Source organism: Scyliorhinus torazame, chromosome 22 (assembly GCF_047496885.1).
Source record: "Scyliorhinus torazame isolate Kashiwa2021f chromosome 22, sScyTor2.1, whole genome shotgun sequence".
Lineage (NCBI taxonomy): Eukaryota > Metazoa > Chordata > Chondrichthyes > Carcharhiniformes > Scyliorhinidae > Scyliorhinus > Scyliorhinus torazame.
This window is the reverse complement of record NC_092728.1, coordinates 17,097,593-17,120,175: the sequence shown is the minus strand read 5'-3', so window position 1 is coordinate 17,120,175 and position 22,583 is coordinate 17,097,593. Positions and strand designations below refer to the sequence as shown.

General features: G+C 60.5%; 1 protein-coding gene across 2 annotated transcripts in view; it reads left to right on the top strand.

The window, feature by feature from the left end:
- The window catches only part of bgnb (biglycan b), a 119,943-nt gene that overhangs the window by 62,512 nt on the left and 34,848 nt on the right, over window positions 1–22,583 (top strand). For both annotated transcript variants that reach the window (XM_072487928.1, XM_072487927.1), the window contains exon 3: window positions 11,289–11,401. In XM_072487928.1, coding sequence (XP_072344029.1) covers window positions 11,289–11,401 — 113 coding nt within the window. The remainder of the gene's footprint in view (window positions 1–11,288; window positions 11,402–22,583) is intronic.

Genomic DNA, 22,583 nt, shown 5'->3' with positions numbered 1-22,583 from the left:
GGAGCACCGCACTGTCAGAGGGTCAGTGCTGAGGGAGCGCCGCACTGTCGGAGGGTCAGTGCTGAGGGAGCGCCGCACTGTCAGAGGGTCAGTGCTGAGGGAGCGCCGCACTGTCGGAGGGTCAGTGCTGAGGGAGCGCCGCACTGTCGTAGGGTCAGTACTGAGGGAGCGCCGCATTGTCGGAGGGTCCGTACTGAGGGAGCGCCACACTGTCGAAGGGTCAGTGCTGAGGGAGCACCGCACTGTCGGAGGGTCAGTGCTGAGGGAGCGCCGCACTGTCGAAGGGTCAGTGCTGAGGGAGCGCTGCACTGTCAGAGGGTCAGTGCTGAGGGAGCACCGCACTGTCGGAGGGTCAGTGCTGAGGGAGCGCCGCACTGTCGGAGGGTCAGTACTGAGGGAGCGCCGCATTTTCGGAGGGTCAGTGCTGAGGGAGTGCCACACTGTCGGTGGGTCAGTGCTGAGGGAGCGCCGCACTGTCAGAGGGTCAGTGCTGAGGGAGCGACGCACTGTCAGAGGGTCAGTGCTGAGGGAACGCCGCATTGTCGGAGGGTCAGTGCTGAGGTAGCACCGCACTGTGGGAGGGTCTGTGCTGAGGGAGCGCCGCACTGTGGGAGGGTCAGTGCTGAGGGAGCGCCGCACTGTCAGAGGGTCAGTGCTGAGGGAGCGCCGCACTGTCAGAGGGTCAGTGCTGAGAGATTGTCGCAGTGTTGGAGGGTCAGTACTGAGGTAGCGCCGCATAGTCGGAGGGTCAGTGCTGAGGGAGCGCCGCACTGTCAGAGGGTCAGTGTGAGGGAGCTCTGCACTGTTGGAGTTTCAGTGCTGAGGGAGCGCCGCACTGTCGGAGGGTCAGTGCTGAGGGAGTGCCGCACTGTCGGAGGGTCAGTGCTGAGGGAGCGCTGAACTGTCGGAGGGTCAGTGCTGAGGGAGCGTCGCAGTCTCGGAGGGTCAGTGCTGAGGGAGCGCCTCACTGTCGGAGGGTCAGTGTTGAGGGACACCGCATCGTTGGAGGGTCAGTGCTGAGGGAGCACCGCACTGTCGGTGGGTCAGTGCTGAGGGAGTGCCGCACTGTTGGAGGGTCAGTGCTGAGGGGGCACCGCGCTGTGGGAGGGTCAGTGCTGAGTGAGTGGCGCAGTGTCGTAGGGTCAGTACTGAGGGGGCACCGCACTGTCGGAGGGTCAGTGCTGAGGGAGCGCCGCACTGTCGTAGAGTCATTACCGAGAGAGCGCCGCTCTGTCAGAGGGTCAGTGCTGAGGGAGTGTCGCACTGTCGGAGGGTCAGTGCTGAGGGAGCGCTGCGCTGTTAGAGGATCAGTGCTGAGGGAACGCCGCACTGTCGGAGGGTCAGTGCTGAGGGAGCGCCGCACTGTTGGAGGGTCAGTGCTGAGGGAACGCCGCACTGTCGGTGGGTCAATGCTGAGGGAGCGCCGCACTGTCGGAGTGTCAGTGCTGAGGGAGCGCCGCACTGTCGGAGGGTCAGTGCTGAGGGAGCGCCGCACTGTCGGAGGGTCAGTGCTGAGGGAGAGCCGCACTGTCGGAGGGTCAGTGCTGAGGGAGCGCCGCACTGTCGGAGGGTCAGTGCTGAGGGAGCGCCGCACTGTCAGAGGGTCAGTGCTGAGTGAGCGCCGCACTGTCAGAGTGTCTGTGCTGAGTGAGCTCTGCACTGTGGGAGGGTCAGTACTGAGGGAGCGCCGCACTGTCGGAGGGTCAGTGCTGAGGGAGCGCCGCAGTGTCGGAGGTTCAGTGCTGAGGGAGTGTCGCAGTATCGGAGGGTCAGTGCTGAGGGAGCGCCTCAATGTCGGATGGTCAGTGCTGAGGGAGTGCCGCTCTGTCGGAGGGTCAGTGCTGAGGGAGCGCCGCACTGTCGGAGGGTCAGTGCTGAGGGAGCCGCCCTGTCGGAGTGTCAGTGCTGAGGGAGCGCCGCACTGTCGGAAGGTCAGTGCTGAGGGAGCGCCGCAGTGTCGGAGGTTCAGTGCTGAGGGAGTGTCGCAGTATCGGAGGGTCAGTGCTGAGGGAGCGCCTCAATGTCGGATGGTCAGTGCTGAGGGAGTGCCGCTCTGTCGGAGGGTCAGTGCTGAGGGAGCGCTGCACTGTTGGAGGGTCAGTGCTGAGGGAGCGCCGCACTGTTGGAGGATCAGTGCTGAGGGAGCACCGCACTGTCGGAGGGTCAGTGCTGAGGGAGCGCTGCACTGTCGGAGGGTCAGTGCTGAGGGAGCGCCGCGCTGTCGGAGGTACAGGACTGAGGGAGCTCCGCACTGTCGGAGGGTCAGTGCTGAAGGAGCGCCGCACTGTTGTAGTGTGAGTGCTGAGGGAGCGCCGGACTGTGGGAGGGTCAGTCCTGAGGGAGCGCCGCACTGTCAGACGGTCAGTGCTGAGGGAGCGCCGCACTGTCGGAGTGTGAGTGCTGAGAGAGCGCCGCACTGTTGGAGGGCAGTGCTGAGGGAGCGCCGTACCGTCAGAGGGTCAGTGCTGAGGGAGCGCCGCACTGTCGGAGGGTCAGTGCTGAGGGATTGCCGCACTGTCGGAGGGTCAGTGCTGAGGGAGCGCCGCACTGTCAGAGGGTCAGTGCTGAGGGAGCGCCGCACTGTCGGAGGGTCAGTTCTGAGGGAGCGCCGCACTGTCAGAGGGTCAGTGCTGAGGGAGTGCTGCACTGTCGGAGGGTCAGTGCTGAGGGAGAGCCGCACTGTCGGAGGGTCAGTACTGAGGGAGCGCCGCACTGTCGGAGGCTCAGTGCTGAGTGAGATCCGCACTGTCAGAGGGTCAGTACTGAGGGAGCGCCGCACTATCGGAGAGTCAGTGCTGAGTGAGCTCTGCAGAATTGGAGGGTCTGTGCTGAGGGAGCGCCGCACTGTCGGAGGGTCAGTGCTGAGGGAGCGCTGCACTGTCGGAGGGTCAGTGCTGAGGGAGCCCCGCACTGTGGGAGGGTCAGTGCTGAGGGAGCGCCGCAATGTCAGAGGGTCAGTGCTGAGGGAGTGCCGCACTGTCGTAGGGTCAGTTCAGAGGGGGTGCCGCACTGTCAGAGGGTCAGTGCTGAGGGAGCGCCGCACTGTCGGAGGGTCGGTGCTGAGGGAGCGCCGCACTGTCGGAGGGTCGGTGCTGAGGGAGTGCCGCATTATCGGAGGGTCAGTGCTGAGGGAGCGTCACACTGTCGGAGGGTCAGTGCTGAGGGATTGCCGCACTGTCGGAGGGTCAGTGCTGAGGGAGCGCCGCACTGTCAGAGGGTCAGTGCTGAGGGAGCGCCGCACTGTCGGAGGGTCAGTTCTGAGGGAGCGCCGCACTGTCAGAGGGTCAGTGCTGAGGGAGTGCTGCACTGTCGGAGGGTCAGTGCTGAGGGAGCGCCGCACTGTCGGAGGGTCAGTACTGAGGGAGCGCCGCACTGTCGGAGGCTCAGTGCTGAGTGAGATCCGCACTGTGGGAGGGTCAGTACTGAGGGAGCGCCGCACTATCGGAGAGTCAGTGCTGAGGGAGCTGTGCAGAATTGGAGGGTCTGTGCTGAGGGAGCGCCGCACTGTCGGAGGGTCAGTGCTGAGGGAGCGCCGCACTGTCGGAGGGTCAGTGCTGAGGGAGCCCCGCACTGTGGGAGGGTCAGTGCTGAGGGAGCGCCGCACTGTCGGAGGGTCAGTGCTGAGGGAGCGCAGCAATGTCGGAGGGTCAGTGCTGTGGGAGCACCGCACTGTCAGAGGTTCAGTGCTGAGGGAGCGCCGCACTGTCGGAGGGTCAGTGCTGAGGGAGCGCCGCATTGTCAGAGGGTCAGTGCTGAGGGAGCGCCGCACTGTCGGAGGGTCAGTGCTGAGGGAGCGCCGCACTGTCGTAGGGTCAGTACTGAGGGAGCGCCGCATTGTCGGAGGGTCAGTACTGAGGGAGCGCCACACTGTCGAAGGGTCAGTGCTGAGGGAGCGCCGCACTGTCGGAGGGTCAGTGCTGAGGGAGCGCCGCACTGTCGAAGGGTCAGTGCTGAGGGAGCGCTGCACTGTCAGTGGGTCAGTGCTGAGGGAGCACCGCACTGTCGGAGGGTCAGTGCTGAGGGAGCGCCGCACTGTCGGAGGGTCAGTACTGAGGGAGCGCCGCATTGTCGGAGGGTCAGTGCTGAGGGAGTGCCACACTGTCGTAGGGTCAGTTCAGAGGGGGTGCCGCACTGTCAGAGGGTCAGTGCTGAGGGAGCGCCGCACTGTCGGAGGGTCAGTACTGAGGGAGCGCCGCATTGTCGGAGGGTCAGTGCTGAGGGAACGCCGCATTGTCGGAGGGTCAGTGCTGAGGGAGCACCGCACTGTGGGAGGGTCTGTGCTGAGGGAGCGCCGCACTGTGGGAGGGTCAGTGCTGAGGGAGCGCCGCACTGTCAGAGGGTCAGTGCTGAGGGAGCGCCGCACTGTCAGAGGGTCAGTGCTGAGAGAGTGTCGCAGTGTTGGAGGGTCAGTACTGAGGTAGCGCCGCATAGTCGAAGGGTCAGTGCTGAGGGAGCACCGCACTGTCAGAGGGTCAGTGCTGAGGGAGCTCTGCACTGTTGGAGTGTCAGTTCTGAGGGAGCGCCGCACTGTCGGAGGGTCAGTGCTGAGGGAGTGCCGCACTGTCGGAGGGTCAGTGCTGAGGGAGCGCTGAACTGTCGGAGGGTCAGTGCTGAGGGAGCGTCGCAGTCTCGGAGGGTCAGTGCTGAGGGAGCGCCTCACTGTCGGAGGGTCAGTGTTGAGGGACACCGCATCGTTGGAGGGTCAGTGCTGAGGGAGCACCGCACTGTCGGTGGGTCAGTGCTGAGGGAGTGCCGCACTGTTGGAGGGTCAGTGCTGAGGGGGCACCGCGCTGTGGGAGGGTCAGTGCTGAGTGAGTGGCGCAGTGTCGTAGGGTCAGTACTGAGGGGGCACCGCACTGTCGGAGGGTCAGTGCTGAGGGAGCGCCGCACTGTCGTAGAGTCATTACCGAGAGAGCGCTGCTCTGTCAGAGGGTCAGTGCTGAGGGAGTGCTGCACTGTTAGAGGGTCAGTGCTGAGGGAACGCCGCACTGTCGGAGGGTCAGTGCTGAGGGAGCGACGCACTGTCAGAGGGTCAGTGCTGAGGGAGTGCCGCACTGTCAGAGGGCCAGTACTGAGGGAGTGCCGCACTGTCGGAGGGTCAGTGCTGAGTGAGCGCTGCACTGTCGGAGGGTCAGTGCTGAGGGAGCGCCGCACTGTCAGAGGGCCAGTACTGAGGGAGTGCCGCACTGTCGGAGGGTCAGTGCTGAGTGAGCGCTGCACTGTCGGAGGGTCAGTGCTGAGGGAGCGCCGCACTGTCAGAGGGTCAGTGCTGAGGGAGCACCGCAATGTCAGAGGGTCAGTGCTGAGGGCGCGCCGCACTGTCGGAGGGTCAGTGCTGAGGGAGCGCCGCACTGTCGGAGGGTCAGTACTGAGGGAGCGCCGCATTGTCGGAGGGTCAGTGGTGAGGGAGTGGCACACTGTCGGAGGGTCAGTGCTGAGGGAGCGCTGCACTGTCGGAGGGTCAGTGCTGAGGGAGCCCCGCACTGTGGGAGGGTCAGTGCTGAGGGAGCGCCGCACTGTCGGAGGGTCAGTGCTGAGGGAGCGCAGCAATGTCGGAGGGTCAGTGCTGTGGGAGCACCGCACTGTCAGAGGTTCAGTGCTGAGGGAGCGCCGCACTGTCGGAGGGTCAGTGCTGAGGGAGCGCCGCATTGTCAGAGGGTCAGTGCTGAGGGAGCGCCGCACTGTCGGAGGGTCAGTGCTGAGGGAGCGCCGCACTGTCGTAGGGTCAGTACTGAGGGAGCGCCGCATTGTCGGAGGGTCAGTACTGAGGGAGCGCCACACTGTCGAAGGGTCAGTGCTGAGGGAGCGCCGCACTGTCGGAGGGTCAGTGCTGAGGGAGCGCCGCACTGTCGAAGGGTCAGTGCTGAGGGAGCGCTGCACTGTCAGTGGGTCAGTGCTGAGGGAGCACCGCACTGTCGGAGGGTCAGTGCTGAGGGAGCGCCGCACTGTCGGAGGGTCAGTACTGAGGGAGCGCCGCATTGTCGGAGGGTCAGTGCTGAGGGAGTGCCACACTGTCGTAGGGTCAGTTCAGAGGGGGTGCCGCACTGTCAGAGGGTCAGTGCTGAGGGAGCGCCGCACTGTCGGAGGGTCAGTACTGAGGGAGCGCCGCATTGTCGGAGGGTCAGTGCTGAGGGAACGCCGCATTGTCGGAGGGTCAGTGCTGAGGGAGCACCGCACTGTGGGAGGGTCTGTGCTGAGGGAGCGCCGCACTGTGGGAGGGTCAGTGCTGAGGGAGCGCCGCACTGTCAGAGGGTCAGTGCTGAGGGAGCGCCGCACTGTCAGAGGGTCAGTGCTGAGAGAGTGTCGCAGTGTTGGAGGGTCAGTACTGAGGTAGCGCCGCATAGTCGAAGGGTCAGTGCTGAGGGAGCACCGCACTGTCAGAGGGTCAGTGCTGAGGGAGCTCTGCACTGTTGGAGTGTCAGTTCTGAGGGAGCGCCGCACTGTCGGAGGGTCAGTGCTGAGGGAGTGCCGCACTGTCGGAGGGTCAGTGCTGAGGGAGCGCTGAACTGTCGGAGGGTCAGTGCTGAGGGAGCGTCGCAGTCTCGGAGGGTCAGTGCTGAGGGAGCGCCTCACTGTCGGAGGGTCAGTGTTGAGGGACACCGCATCGTTGGAGGGTCAGTGCTGAGGGAGCACCGCACTGTCGGTGGGTCAGTGCTGAGGGAGTGCCGCACTGTTGGAGGGTCAGTGCTGAGGGGGCACCGCGCTGTGGGAGGGTCAGTGCTGAGTGAGTGGCGCAGTGTCGTAGGGTCAGTACTGAGGGGGCACCGCACTGTCGGAGGGTCAGTGCTGAGGGAGCGCCGCACTGTCGTAGAGTCATTACCGAGAGAGCGCTGCTCTGTCAGAGGGTCAGTGCTGAGGGAGTGCTGCACTGTTAGAGGGTCAGTGCTGAGGGAACGCCGCACTGTCGGAGGGTCAGTGCTGAGGGAGCGACGCACTGTCAGAGGGTCAGTGCTGAGGGAGTGCCGCACTGTCAGAGGGCCAGTACTGAGGGAGTGCCGCACTGTCGGAGGGTCAGTGCTGAGTGAGCGCTGCACTGTCGGAGGGTCAGTGCTGAGGGAGCGCCGCACTGTCAGAGGGCCAGTACTGAGGGAGTGCCGCACTGTCGGAGGGTCAGTGCTGAGTGAGCGCTGCACTGTCGGAGGGTCAGTGCTGAGGGAGCGCCGCACTGTCAGAGGGTCAGTGCTGAGGGAGCACCGCAATGTCAGAGGGTCAGTGCTGAGGGCGCGCCGCACTGTCGGAGGGTCAGTGCTGAGGGAGCGCCGCACTGTCGGAGGGTCAGTACTGAGGGAGCGCCGCATTGTCGGAGGGTCAGTGGTGAGGGAGTGGCACACTGTCGGAGGGTCAGTGCTGAGGGAGCGCTGCACTGTCAGAGGGTCAGTGCTGAGGGAGCACCGAACTGTCGGAGGGTCAGTGCTGAGGGAGCGCCGCACTGTCGGAGGGTCAGTACTGAGGGAGCGCCGCATTGTCGGAGGGTCAGTGCTGAGGGAGTGCCACACTGTCGGAGGGTCAGTGCTGAGGGAGCGCCGCACTGTCAGAGGGTCAGTGCTGAGGGAGCGCCGCACTGTCAGAGGGTCAGTGCTGAGGAAGCGCCGCACTGTGGGAGGGTCAGTGCTGAGGGAGCGCCGCACTGTGGGAGGGTCAGTGCTGAGGGAGCGCCGCACTGTCAGAGGGTCAGTGCTGAGGGAGCGCCGCACTGTCGGAGGCTCAGTGCTGAGTGAGATCCGCACTGTCAGAGGGTCAGTACTGAGGGAGCGCCGCACTATCGGAGAGTCAGTGCTGAGGGAGCTCTGCAGAATTGGAGGGTCTGTGCTGAGGGAGCGCCGCACTGTCGGAGGGTCAGTGCTGAGGGAGCGCCGCACTGTCGGAGGGTCAGTGCTGAGGGAGCCCCGCACTGTGGGAGGGTCAGTGCTGAGGGAGCGCCGCAATGTCAGAGGGTCAGTGCTGAGGGAGTGCCGCACTGTCGGAGGGTCAGTGCTGAGGGACCGCCGCACTGTCGGAGGGTCAGTGCTGAGGGAGCGCCGCACTGTCGAAGGGTCAGTACTGAGGGAGCGCCGCATTATCGGAGGGTCAGTGCTGAGGGAGCGTCACACTGTCGGAGGGTCAGTGCTGAGGGAGCGCCGCACTGTCGAAGGGTCAGTGCTGAGGGAGCGCCGCACTGTCGGAGGGTCAGTGCTGAGGGAGCACCGCACTGTCGGAGGGTCAGTGCTGAGGGAGCGCCGCAATGTCGGAGGGTCAGTGCTGTGGGAGCACCGCACTGTCAGAGGGTCAGTGCTGAGGGAGCGCCGCACTGTCGGAGGGTCAGTGCTGAGGGAGCGCCGCACTGTCAGAGGGTCAGTGCTGAGGGAGCGCCGCACTGTCGGAGGGTCAGTGCTGAGGGAGCGCCGCACTGTCGTAGGGTCAGTACTGAGGGAGCGCCGCATTGTCGGAGGGTCAGTACTGAGGGAGCGCCACACTGTCGAAGGGTCAGTGCTGAGGGAGTGCCGCACTGTCGGAGGGTCAGTGCTGAGGGAGCGCCGCACTGTCGAAGGGTCAGTGCTGAGGGAGCGCTGCACTGTCAGAGGGTCAGTGCTGAGGGAGCACCGCACTGTCGGAGGGTCAGTGCTGAGGGAGCGCCGCACTGTCGGAGGGTCAGTACTGAGGGAGCGCCGCATTTTCGGAGGGTCAGTGCTGAGGGAGTGCCACACTGTCGGTGGGTCAGTGCTGAGGGAGCGCCGCACTGTCAGAGGGTCAGTGCTGAGGGAGCGCCGCACTGTCAGAGGGTCAGTGCTGAGGGAACGCCGCATTGTCGGAGGGTCAGTGCTGAGGGAGCGCCGCACTGTGGGAGGGTCTGTGCTGAGGGAGCGCCGCACTGTGGGAGGGTCAGTGCTGAGGGAGCGCCGCACTGTCAGAGGGTCAGTGCTGAGGGAGCGCCGCACTGTCAGAGGGTCAGTGCTGAGAGAGTGTCGCAGTGTTGGAGGGTCAGTACTGAGGTAGCGCCGCATAGTCGGAGGGTCAGTGCTGAGGGAGCGCCGCACTGTCAGAGGGTCAGTGTGAGGGAGCTCTGCACTGTTGGAGTTTCAGTGCTGAGGGAGCGCCGCACTGTCGGAGGGTCAGTGCTGAGGGAGTGCCGCACTGTCGGAGGGTCAGTGCTGAGGGAGCGCTGAACTGTCGGAGGGTCAGTGCTGAGGGAGCGTCGCAGTCTCGGAGGGTCAGTGCTGAGGGAGCGCCTCACTGTCGGAGGGTCAGTGTTGAGGGACACCGCATCGTTGGAGGGTCAGTGCTGAGGGAGCACCGCACTGTCGGTGGGTCAGTGCTGAGGGAGTGCCGCACTGTTGGAGGGTCAGTGCTGAGGGGGCACCGCGCTGTGGGAGGGTCAGTGCTGAGTGAGTGGCGCAGTGTCGTAGGGTCAGTACTGAGGGGGCACCGCACTGTCGGAGGGTCAGTGCTGAGGGAGCGCCGCACTGTCGTAGAGTCATTACCGAGAGAGCGCCGCTCTGTCAGAGGGTCAGTGCTGAGGGAGTGTCGCACTGTCGGAGGGTCAGTGCTGAGGGAGCGCTGCATTGTTAGAGGATCAGTGCTGAGGGAACGCCGCACTGTCGGAGGGTCAGTGCTGAGGGAGCGCCGCACTGTTGGAGGGTCAGTGCTGAGGGAACGCCGCACTGTCGGTGGGTCAATGCTGAGGGAGCGCCGCACTGTCGGAGTGTCAGTGCTGAGGGAGCGCCGCACTGTCGGAGGGTCAGTGCTGAGGGAGCGCCGCACTGTCGGAGGGTCAGTGCTGAGGGAGAGCCGCACTGTCGGAGGGTCAGTGCTGAGGGAGCGCCGCACTGTCGGAGGGTCAGTGCTGAGGGAGCGCCGCACTGTCAGAGGGTCAGTGCTGAGTGAGCGCCGCACTGTCAGAGTGTCTGTGCTGAGTGAGCTCTGCACTGTGGGAGGGTCAGTACTGAGGGAGCGCCGCACTGTCGGAGGGTCAGTGCTGAGGGAGCGCCGCACTGTCGGAGGGTCAGTGCTGAGGGAGCGCCGCACTGTCTCAGGGTAAGTGCTGAGGGAGCGCCGCACTGTCGGAGGGTCAGTGCTGAGGGAGCGCCGCACTGTCTCAGGGTCAGTGCTGAGGGAACGCCGCACTGTCGGAGGGTCAGTACTGAGGGAGCGTCGCACTGTCGGGGGGTCAGTGCTGAGGGAGCGCAGCACTGTCAGAGAGTCAGTGCTGAGTGAGCGCCGCACTGTCAGAGGGCCAGTACTGAGTGAGTCCCGCACTGTCGGAGGGTCAGTGCTGAGTGAGCGCTGCACTGTCGGAGGGTCAGTGCTGAGGGAGTGCTGCACTGGCGGAGGGTCAGTGCTGAGGGAGCACCGCACTGTCGGAGGATCAGTGCTGAGGGAGCGGCGCAGTGTCATAGGGTCAGTACTGAGGGGGCACCGCGCTGTGGGAGGGTCAGTGCTAAGGGAGCGCTGCACTGTCGGAGGGTCAGTGCTGAGTGAGTTGCGCAGTGTCGGAGGGTCAGTGCTGAGGGGGCACCGCACTGTCGGAGGGTCAGTGCTGAGGGGGCACCGCACTGTCGGAGGGTCAGTGCTGAGGGAGTGCCGCACTGTCGGAGGGTCAGTGCTGAGGGGGCACCGCACTGTGGGAGGGTCAGTGCTGAGGGAGTGTCGCACTGTCGGAGGGTCAGTGCTGAGGGAGCGCCGCACTGTGGGAGGGTCAGTGCTGAGGGAGCGTCGCACTGTCGGTGGGTCAGTGCTGAGGGAGCGCCGCACTGTGGGAGGGTCAGTGCTGAGGGAGCGCCACACTGTCGGAGGGACAGTGCTGAGGGAGCGCCGCACTGTTGGAGGGTCAGTGCTGAAGGAACGCCGCACTGTCGGTGGGTCAATGCTGAGGGAGCGCCGCACTGTCGGAGGGTCAGTGCTGAGGGAGTGCCGCACTGTCGGAGGGACAGTGCTGAGGGTGCGCCGCACTGTTGGAGGGTCAGTGCTGAGGGAACGCCGCACTGTCGGTGGGTCAATGCTGAGGGAGCGCCGCACTGTCAGAGGGTCAGTGCTGAAGGACGCCGCACTGTCAGAGGGTCAGTGCTGAGTGAGCGCCGCACTGTCAGAGGGTCAGTGCTGAGTGAGCTCTGCACTGTGGGAGGGTCAGTGCTGAGGGAGCGCCGCACTGTCTCAGGGTCAGTGCTGAGGGAGCGCCGCACTGTGGGAGGGCCAGTGCTGAGGGAGTATGGAGCTTGACCTTTTACTCGACATCCCTCCCCGTCCCCTCTCTTCAGCGGTTTCCTTCCCCCCGTCCCCTCAGCTCGATGAACATTCTTCTCCTCGTTTTCCAGCTCTGAAGGAAGTCCCAGCGAATATCCCTCCGGACACCAGCCTCCTCGATCTGCAGAACAACAAGATCACGGAGATCAAAGAAAAGGATTTCCAGGGTCTCAGCATGCTCTACGTAAGTAGCACATCGTCCTGATGAGATTGGACAAGTTAGGAGTCAGAAGTAGGCCTTTGGGCCCCACGAGCTCTGCTATCCCCTCCATCCCATTAAGATGGTGTCTGATCTGTTTGGGGCTTCACGCCCACTTTACTGTCCATCTCCCTCTCCCCCTATCACCCTCGACCCCTCGTCGATCAGAAATCCGTCCAACACGGCCTTGATTATATTGAAACTTTCACCCTGTCCACACGCCCCCTCCTCAGAAACTGACATGTTTCAATAAGATCACCCCTCACTCTTCTAAACTCCTATGGGTACAGGGCCCCGACCTGCTCAACCCTTTCCTCATCGGACACACCCCCTTCGTCCCGGGATTCGGCCCAGTGAACCTCCTCCGAACGCGGGTGTATCCCTCCTTAAATAAGACAGAGGGACAGGTTAATAGGGTGGTGAAAAAGGCATAACAAGAGCAAAGAAAAGTACAGCACAGGAACAGGCCCTTTGGCCCTCCAAGCCCGTGCCGACCATGCTGCCCGACTAAACTAAAATCTTCAACACTTCCGGGGTCCGTAGCCCTCTATTCCCATCCTACTCATGTATTTAAGATGCCCCTTAAACGTCACTATCGTCCCTGCTTCCACCACCTCCTCCGGCAGCGAGTTCCAGGCACCCACTACCCTCTGTGTAAAAAACGTGACTCATACATCTCCTCTAAACCTTGCCCCTTGCACTTAAACCTATGCCCCCTAGCAATTGACCCTCTACCCTGGGGAAAAGCCTCTGACTATCCACTCTGTCTATGCCCCTCATAATTTTGTAGACCTCTATCAGGTCGCCCCTCAACCTCCGTCGTTCCAGTGAGAACAAACCGAGTTTATTCAACCGCTCCTCATAGCTAATGCCCCCCATACCAGGCAACATTCTGGTAAATCTCTTCTGCACCCTCTCTAAAGCCTCCACATCCTTCTGGTAGTGTGGAGACCAGAATTGAACACTATACCCCAAGTGTGGCCTAACTAAGGTTCTATACAGCTGCAACATGACTTGCCAATTCTTATACTCAATGCCCCGGCCAATGAAGGCAAGCATGCCGTATGAATTTGTTATAACCTGCTTACTTACCATTGGCTGGGGACTAATGACTATCCCACAATCCTGTGGGAGTATGAGCTTCCCCAACGAGGAGGGCGGAGAAACCACTAGTAAACTCCTAGTATAAATAAAGCTGGCCAGTTTGGAACCAGCAGGAAGGAGTATGTAGCAAGGGAAGTTGCTGCTACTGTTATGTATATATGTTATTGTAAATAAATGTTATTACTTTGTATCCTTAAAACTCGTGCTGGATTCTTCGTGGCCCTTACAAAACTGGCGACGAAGGTTAAAGTGAATAGCTGTCTACACTGCTGAAGCCACCTCCCTGGATTTTTGTTGGATACAGGTTGGAAGTTGTTTTCTATTACACCATGCCTCTGTACGGACGTTTGGATGTTTTTGATGCTGCGCTGGAAAGCTGGAACCAGTACACACAACGGATGCGTTACTATTTCCGGGCAAACAATATCACCGAAAACGAGCGCCAGGTGGTCATATTGCTCACCGCCTGCGGCCCACATACGTTTGGGGTGATTAGGAGCCTTACGTACCCAGCTGCGCCGGACACCAAAACGTTTGATGAACTTGTGAATATAGTGGGGCAACACTTTAACCCAACCCCGTCCACGATAGTCCAGCGTTACCGGTTTCATACCGCTGAGAGGACCCCTGGAGAATCCCTTGCCGATTTTCTATCCAGGCTACGCAGGATTGCGGAGTCCTGTGACTATGGTGAGACCTTGTCAGAAATGTTACGCGACCATTTGGTTTGCGGTATTAACAATGCGGCCACCCAGAGAAAGTTGTTAGCTGAGCCAACATTGACTTTTCAACAGGCCATTCAAATAGTATTGTCCCGAGAGAGCGCAGAGCGAGGAGTGCAGGAGCTACAGGGAATGGAAGTGCATGCCTTGGGGCGCAACCCCATCCGTCCGAAAACGTCCCCCCGCACTCCTGCGGAACCTTGGGCGAGGCAACGACCGGACCGACGCCAGTGGCCGTCGGACATTCCTCCCCGAAGGGAGCCTTCTCCAGAGCCAATGGATGAGGAGCCATGTCCGTGTCAGACTTGTAGGCGCCGACCCCGTCGCGGACGGCGGTCCAGGGGGCGCCAGAGGCGCCGTCGTTCCGACCAAAACTGGGACCAGCCCAGGGGCCATAACTGGGACCAGCCCAGGGGCCGTACCTTCCATGTGGATGAACCTGTGGCGACTACTCCTGAGGACGTGGAGACGGAGGACGACTGCCTGCAGCTGCATTGTGTGGCAGCTCCCCGTGTGGCCCCCATTAAGGTGACAGTACGGGTCCGCTTGAGATGGAGTTGGATACTGACGCAGCGGTCTCCGTAATCGCCCAGAGGACATTTGACCGCATCAAGCAGGGTATACAGACCCTTACATTAACCGACTCACAGGCCAGGTTGGCCACCTACACGGGGGAACCACTGGACATTGCAGGAACTACAATGACCCCTGTTGTCTATGGACGCCAGGAGGGGCGTTTCCCACTTATCGTGATGCGCGGCCATGGGCCCAGCCTGTTGGGTCGGGACTGGTTGCGCCATTTGCGGTTGCAATGGCAGCACATCCTCCAAACAGTTTCTGAAGGGTTGACTGAGGTGCTAGGATGATACCCAGATGTATTCCAGCCTGGTTTGGGGTAAATAAAAGGGGCCGTAGCCCGTATCCAAGTCGAACCAGGAGCCACACCGCGCTATTTCCGGGCGCACCCGGTGCCTTACGCCTTGCTCGAGAAGGTAGAAGGGGAGCTCACTCATTTGGAGAGTTTGGGTATTATCAGGCCCGTCCGTTTTGCTGACTGGGCAGCACCAATTGTACCTGTAATGAAGCCAGATGCCACAGTTCGCTTGTGTGGCGACTATAAACTTGCAGTGAATACGGCTTCCCGACTCGACCGATATCCACTGCCTCGCATAGAGGATCTCTACGCGAAGCTTGCAGGTGGACTCTCATTCACAAAATTAGATATGAGTCACGCCTACCTGCAGTTGGAGCTGGACCCTGCCTCCCGACCATATGTAACAATTAACACACACCGGGGCCTGTATGAATATACACGGTTGCCCTTTGGAGTATCCTCTGCCTGTGCTATTTTTCAACGTGTTATGGAGGGCGTTTTGAGAGGTTTACCACGTGTGGCTGTCTACTTAGATGACGTTTTGATCACAGGGACGTCGGAGCAGGAACATTTGGAAAATCTGGAGGCTGTCCTTAGACGCCTTTCGGAGGCTGGAGTCCGTTTACGTCGCACAAAGGGCGTATTTCAGGCAAAGGAAGTAGTCTACCTGGGTTATCAGGTGGACCATGAAGGTCTGCACCCCGTCGCAGAGAAGGTGCGTGCAATTCAACATGCCCCCGCCCCGACTGACACTTCGCATCTTCGTTCTTTTCTCGGTCTCGTAAACTATTACGGGGAGTTCCTCCCCAATCTGGCAACTACGCTGGCCCCCTTGCACCTGCTGCTAAAGAAAAATCACACCTGGGTTTGGGGTCAGCCGCAAGAAACCGCTTTCCGGCGGGTAAAGCAACAATTGTCGTCGTCTGGGTTACTAACCCACTGTGATCCGGGAAAGCCTTTGCTCGTCACATGTGATGCATCCCCGTATGGTATTGGGGCCGTCCTGTCCCACATGTTGGAGAACGGGGCCGAGCGACCGATAGCTTTCGCCTCCCGCACATTGACTGCAGCGGAGAAAAAGTACGCGCAGATCGAGAAGGAGGGCCTGGCAGTGGTTTTTGCGGTGAAACGCTTCCACCAGTCTGAGTACGGCCGCCATTTCACTATCGTGACTGATCATAAGCCTCTGCTGGGACTTTTCAGAGAGGATAAGCCAATACCGCCCATTGCTTCTGCACGGATCCAGCGCTGGGCTTTGTTGCTTGCTGCATACGAGTATTCTCTGGAGCACAAACCAGGAACGCAGATAGCAAATGCCGACGCACTGAGCCGATTGCCTTTATCGACCGGCCCCATGTCGACCCCCACGACGATGAGGTGGTTGCAACCCTAAATTTTATGGACACCTTGCCTGTCACGGCATCACAGATCCGTGAGTGGACCCAGACGGAGCCAGTCCTGTCAAAGGTTCGGCACATAGTCCTGTATGGTGGGCAGCATAGACAGCTCCCAGGCGAGTTGCGGGCATTTTCCTCCAAGCTGTCAGAATTCAGCGTGGAAGACGGCATCCTCTTGTGGGGGACGCGTGTGATTGTCCCGGAAAAAGGCCAGGAGCTGATACTATCAGACTTGCACAATGGGCATCCAGGTGTGACCAAAATGAAAATGTTGGCCCGGAGTTATGTCTGGTGGCCAGGCCTCGACACCGACATTGAGAAGGTGGCCCAAAACTGCTCCATTTGTCAGGAGCATCAGAAGCTTCCGCCGGCCGCGCCCCTACATCACTGGGAATGGCCAGGGCGGCCTTGGGCACGCTTGCATGCAGATTTCGCAGGCCCTTTTCAAGGATCCATTTTCCTTCTATTAATTGACGCCCAGTCTAAATGGCTAGAGGTGCATAAGATGCAGGGGACAACGTCCTGCGCAACAATTGAAAAGATGCGTTTATCGTTTAGTCCGCATGGCCTCCCCGAGGTGCTGGTCACGGATAATGGCACTCCATTCACGAGTGAGGAGTTTGCGAGGTTCACGAAGATGAACAGCATACGCCATATCCGCACTGCCCCTTACCACCCGGCTTCAAATGGGTTGGCAGAGCGCGCAGTGCAGACATTCAAAAGAGGCCTAAAGAAGCAGTCTTCCGGGTCAATGGACACGAGACTGGCTCGCTTTTTGATTACGTATAGGACCACCCCCCATGCAGTGACTGGGGTAGCTCCCGCAGAACTCCTAATGAGCCGGAGACTTCGCACCCGCCTTAGTATGGTTTTCCCGGACATTGGCGCAAAAGTATGCCTCACACAAGAACGGCAGGGACAGGGATTGTCTCGGCATCGTCCGATTCGGCAGTTTGCGCCCGGTGACCCAGTGTTTGTTCGGAATTTTGCTGGTGGTGCCCAGTGGGTTCCTGGTGTAATCTTTCACCAAACGGGCCCTATATCTTACCAGGTGCAAGCCCAGGGTCGTCTCCAGCGAAAACATGTAGACCACGTTCGGTCCAGAAGATCATCCCCTCAAAAGATTCCCCGCCCCCGGAGCTCATTTCAACAGCCGCAGAGACCAGAGACAAGGGAAGGTAGTCCTCACAATCTTCCACTGGTGCCTCACTCGAAGCCTGCGCAGGTCGTTACAGAACCGAATGGAGATAGAGACGCTGACATGACGGAGGCAGCAGACTCTGACTCCGAGATGGAGACACAGGATGCATCAGAGGGGGAATCCTTGGGTCCACGGGCCGTGGATGTACAACTGTTGCGCTGTTCATCACGGAAGCGCCGGTCTCCGTCTCGTTACACGCCGCCTGATCCAGCGCCGCGTGCAAATGGTGTCCGGCCTGCGGCCAAACGAGTCCGATGCCCTCCTTCGCTAGGGTCTTCGGTGGATTCCTTGGACTTTGGGGGGGGGAGGGATGTTATAACCTGCCTACTTACCATTGGCTGGGAACTAATGACAATCCCACAATCCTGTGGGAGTATGAGCTTCCCCAATGAGGGGGGCGGAGAAACCATTAGTAAACTCCAAGTATAAATAAAGCTGGACAGTTTAGGAACCAGCAGGAAGGAGTGTGCAGCAAGGGAAGTTGCTGCTGCTGTTATATATATATATGTTATTGTAAATAAATGTTATTCCTTTGTATCCTTAAAACTCGTGCTGGATTCTTCGTGGCCCTCACAAAAGCCTTCTTGACTACCTTCTCCACCTGTGTTGCCCCTTTCAGTAACCTGTGGACCTGTACACCTAGATCTCTCTGACTGTTAATACACTTGAGGGTTCTAACATTCACTGTATATTCCCTACCTGCATTAGACCTTCCAAAATGCATTACCTCACATTTGTCCGGATTAAACTCCATCTGCCATCTCTCCGCCCAAGTCTCCAAACGATCTAAATCCTGCTGTATCCTCTGGCAGTCCCCATCGCTATCCGCAATTCCACCAACCTTTGTGTCGTCTGCAAACTTACTAATCAGACCAGTTACATTTTCCTCCAAATCATTGATATATACTACAAACAGCAAAGGTCCCAGCACTGATCCCTGCGGAACACCACTAGTCACAGCCCTCCAATGAGAAAAGCACCCTTCCATTGCTACTCTCTGCTTTCTATGACCTAGCCAGTTCTGTATCCACCTTGCCATCTCACCCCTGATCCCGTGTGACTTCACCTTTTGTACCAGTCTGCCACGAGGGACCTTGTCAAAGGCCTTACTGAAGTCCATATAGACAACATCCACTGCCCTACCTGCATCAATCACCTTTGTGACCTCCTCGAAAAGCTCTATCAAGTTAGTGAGACACGACCTCCCCTTCATAAAACCATGCTGCCTCTCACTGATACGTCCACTTGCGTCCAAATGGGAGTAGATCCTGTCTCGAAGAATTCTCTCCAGTAATTTCCATTGAGTATAAGAATTGGCAAGTCATGTTGCAGCTGTATAGAACCTTAGTTAGGCCACACTTGGAGTATAGTGTTCAATTCTGGTCGCCACACTACCAGAAGGATGTGGAGGCTTTAGAGAGCGTGCAGAAGAGATTTACCAGGATGTTGCCTGGTATGGAGGGCATTAGCTATGAGGAGCGGTTGAATAAACTCGGTTTGTTCTCAGTGGAACGACGGAGGTTGAGGGGCGACCTGATAGAGGTCTACAAAATTATGAGGGGCATAGACAGAGTACATAGTCAGAGACTTTTTCCCAGAGTAGAGGGGTCAATTACTAGGGGGCATAGGTTTAAGGTGAGAGGGGCAAGGTTTAGAGTAGAAGTACGAGGCAGGTTTTTTACACAGAGGGTAGTGGGTGCCTGGAACTCGCTGCCGGAGGAGGTGGTGGAAGCAGGGATGATAGTGACATTTGAGGGGCGTCTTGACAAATACATGAATAGGATGGGAATAGAGGGATACGGACCCAGGAAGTGTAGAAGATTTTAGTTTAGTCGGGCAGCATGGTCGGCACGGGCTTGGAGGGCCGAAGGGCCTGTTCCTGTGCTGTACGTTTCTTTGTTCTTTTTTCTTTGTACGAGGTATGGACAGGGTGGAGAGGGAGCAGCTGTTCCCCTTAGTTGAAGGGTCAGTTGCGAGGGGGACACAAGTTCAAGGTGAGGGGCGGGAGGTTCAGGGGGGATTTGAGGAAAAACGTCTTTACCCAGAGGGTGGTGAGGGTCTGGAACGCACGGCCTGGGAGGGTGGGAGGGCCGGGTTGCCTCACATCCTTTACAAAGGACCTGGATGAGCACGTGGCCGTCACCACATTCAAGGCCATGGGCCGAGTGCTGGCCAATGGGATTAGTTAGGCAGGTCAAGTGTCTTTCATGCATTTGTGCAGACTGGATGAGTGGAAGGGCCTCTTCTGCATTGTAGCATTCTGTGATTCGGCGATTCGGAACCGTAAGGAGGCCAAAACTCTACATAGTACTCTAGCTGCGGAAACGCCAATGCTCTGTTGCACAAATTAAGTCTTGTTGGTGCTTTTGAGTTACACACTTGAGTTTTTGTTGTCAGTCTTATTTTAATAGCTACCTCTTTGAGCTCTGTTGACAAGGGATGGGGGAGGGGAGACGGGCCCAGGAGGTGGGGGCAGGCAGTGGGTCGATCAGCTGCATGTGGCAGCGAGTGAGAGGAAGGGGCCCTGGGTCAATGGGGGATCCAGGGCTCACCGCCTGGGAGCCTCTCATCACCCAGATATGCTGCGCGGATGCGGGGCCTAAAACTAGGGCCTCAACTGGGCTGAAGGGAATCGCTGCAGGAGCGGCCTGTCCCCTCCCCCAGCGGGGGTCCCAGCCTCCCCTCCTCCACCGGGGGTCCCACATCCTCTTCCCCCACCGGGGGTCCCAGCCTCCCCTCCCCCAGCGGGGGACCCAGCCTCCCCTCCCCCAGCGGGGGTCCCAGCCTCCACTCCCCCACCCGGGTCCCACATCCCCCTCCTCCACCAGGGGTCCCAGCCTCCCCTCCCCCAGCGGGGGTCCCATCTCGCCTCCTCCACCGGGGTCCCACAACCCCTCCCCCACGGGGGGTCCCAGCCTCCCTTCCCCCACAGGGGGTCCCAGCCTCCCCTCCTCCAATGGGGTCCCACATCCCCCTCCCCCACCGGGGGTCCTAGTCTCCCCTCCCCCACCGGGAGTCCCAGCCTCCCCTCCCCCAGCGGGGGTCCCACATCCCCCACCCCAAGCGGATGTCCCAGCCTCTCCTCCTCCACCGGGGGTCCCAGCCTCCCCTCCCCCACTGGGGGTCCCAGCCTCACCTGCCCCAGTGGGGGTCCCGTCTCCCCTCCCCCACCGGGTGTCCCACATTCCCCTCCCCCAGCGGGGGTCCCAGCCTCCCTTCCCCCACCGGGGGTCCCAGCCTCCCCTCCCCCACCGGGGGTACCACATCCCCCTCCCCCATCGGGGGTCCCAGTCTCTCCTCCCCCACCGGGGGTCCCACATCCCCCTCCCCTACCGGGGGTCCCAGCCTCCCCTCCCCCACCGGGGGTCCCAGTCTCCCCTCCTCCACCGGGGGTCCCACATCCCCCTTCCCCAGCAGGGGTCCCATCTCTCCTCCTCCACCGGGGGTCCCACAACCCCCTCCCCCACCGGGGGTCCCAGCCTTACCTCCCCCACTGGGGGTCCCAGTCTCCCCTCCCCCACCGGGGATCCCAGCCTCCCCTCCTCCACTGGGGTCCCACATCCCCCTCCCCACCAGGGGTCCCAGCCTCCCCTCCCCCACCGGGGGTCCCAGCCTCCCCTCCTCCACCAAGGATCCCAGCCTCCCCTCCTCCACCAAGGATCCCAGCCTCCCCTCCTCCACCAAGGATCCCAGCTTCCCTTCCTCCACCGGGGGTCCCAGCCTTCCCTCCCCCATCGGGGGTCCCAGCCTCCCTTCCTCCACCGGGGGTCCCAGCCTCTCCTCCCCCACCGGGGGTCCCAGCCTCTCCTCCCCCACCGGGGGTCCCACATCCCCCTCCCCCAGCTGGGGTCCCAGCCTCCCCTCCTCCACCGGGGGTCCCAGCCTCCCCTCCTCCAGCGCGGAACCCAGCCTCCCCTCCTCCAGCGGGGGTCCCACTGTTTCAAACCAGTCTGCTACAATCCACGTGGTGGGTGTGATGTTCAATCAACCCTGTGTCTGTACTCACTGAGAGTCTCCACTGGAAAGAGACTGAGCATGTGTACTGTGTCCTTTTATATGGGTTGGTGTAATGCCCCCCTGTGGTAGTGTCACCTCTGTGTGTATCGTGAATGCCCATTGGTCGTATCCTATCTTACTGACCTATTGGTTGACTGTCTGTGTGTCCTGTCTCTGGTGCTCCCCCTAGTGTCTAACTAGGTGTAGTGTATGTACATTAACCCCTTGTGTACTTAGTGATGTATATCACCACAACACTGTCCCTTCCCCCAGTGGGGGACCCACTGTCTCCTCCTCCAGTGGGGTTCTCACCCCCCCCCCCTCCTCTCTCTCTCTCTCACACACACTCCCTCTAGAACATGGAACAGTACAGCACAGTACAGGCCCTTCGGCCCACGGTGTTGTGCCGACCATTTATCCTAATATAAGATCAACCTAACCTCCACCCCTTCAATTTACTGCTGTCCATGTGCCTGTCTAAGAGTCGCTTAAATGTCCCGAATGACTCTGACTCCACCACCTCCGCTGGCAGTACATTCCACACACCCACCACTCTCTGTGTAAAGAACCGACTCTGACATCTCCCCTATACCTTCCTCCAATCACCTTAAAATTATGTCCCCTCGTGACAGCCATTTCCACCCTGGGGAAATGTCTCTGGCTATCCACTCTATCCATGCCTCTCATCACCTTGTCCACCTCTATCAAGTCACCTCTCTGCCTTCTTCGCTCCAGTGAGAAAAGCCCGAGCTCCCTCAACCTTTCTTCATAAGACAAGGGTCGTCATTCTCCGACCCCCAGCGGGTTGGAGAATCGCCGGGGGCTGCCGTGAATCCCGCCCCCGCCGGTTGCCGAAGTCTCCGGTACCGGATATTCGGCGGGGGCGGGAATCGGGCCGCGCCGGTTGGCGGGCCCCCCCCCCGCTGGATTCTCCGGCCCGGATGGGCCGAAGTCCCGCCGATAAATTGCCTGTCCCGCCGGCGTGGATTAAACCACCTTTTGAACGGCGGGACAAGGCGGCGTGGGCGGGCTCCGGGGTCCTGGGGGGGGCGCGGGGCGATCTGGCCCCGGGGGGTGCCCCCACGGTGGCCTGGCCCGCGATCGGGGCCCACCAATCCGCGGGCGGGCCTGTGCCGTGGGGGCACTCTTTCCCTTCCGCCTCCGCCACGGTCTCCGCCATGGCGGAGGCGGAAGAGACTCCCTCCACTGCGCATGCGCGGGAAACTGTCAGCGGCCGCTGACGCTCCCGCGCATGCGCCGCCCGGGGATGTCATTTCCGCGCCAGCTGGCGGGGCAACAAAGGCCGTTTCCGCCAGCTGGCGGGGCGGTAATCCCTCCACCGTCGGCCTAACCCCTCAATGTTGGGGCTCAGCCCCCAAAGATGCGGAGCATTCCGCACCTTTGGGGCGGCGCGATGCCCGTCTGATTGGCGCCGTTTTGGGCGCCAGTCGGCGGACATCGCGCCGTTTGGGGAGAATTTCGCCCATGCCCTCCAGTCCAGGCAGCATCCTGGTAAATCTCCTCTGTACCCTCTCCAAAGCATCCACATCCTTCCTATAATGAGGTGACCAGAACTGGACACAATATTCCAAGTGTGGTCTAACCAGGGTTTTATAAAGCTGCAGCAAAACCTCACGGCTCTTAAACTCAATCCCCCTGTTAATGAAAGCCAACACACCATACGCCTTCTGAACAACCCTATCAACCTGGGTGGCAACTTTGAGGGATCTATGTACGTGGACCCCCAAGATCCCTCTGTTCCTCCACACTTCCAAGAATCCTGCCTTAACCCTGTATTCAGCATTCAAATTCGACCTTCCAAAATGAACCACTTCACATTTATCAAGGTTGAACTCCATCTGCCACTTCTCAG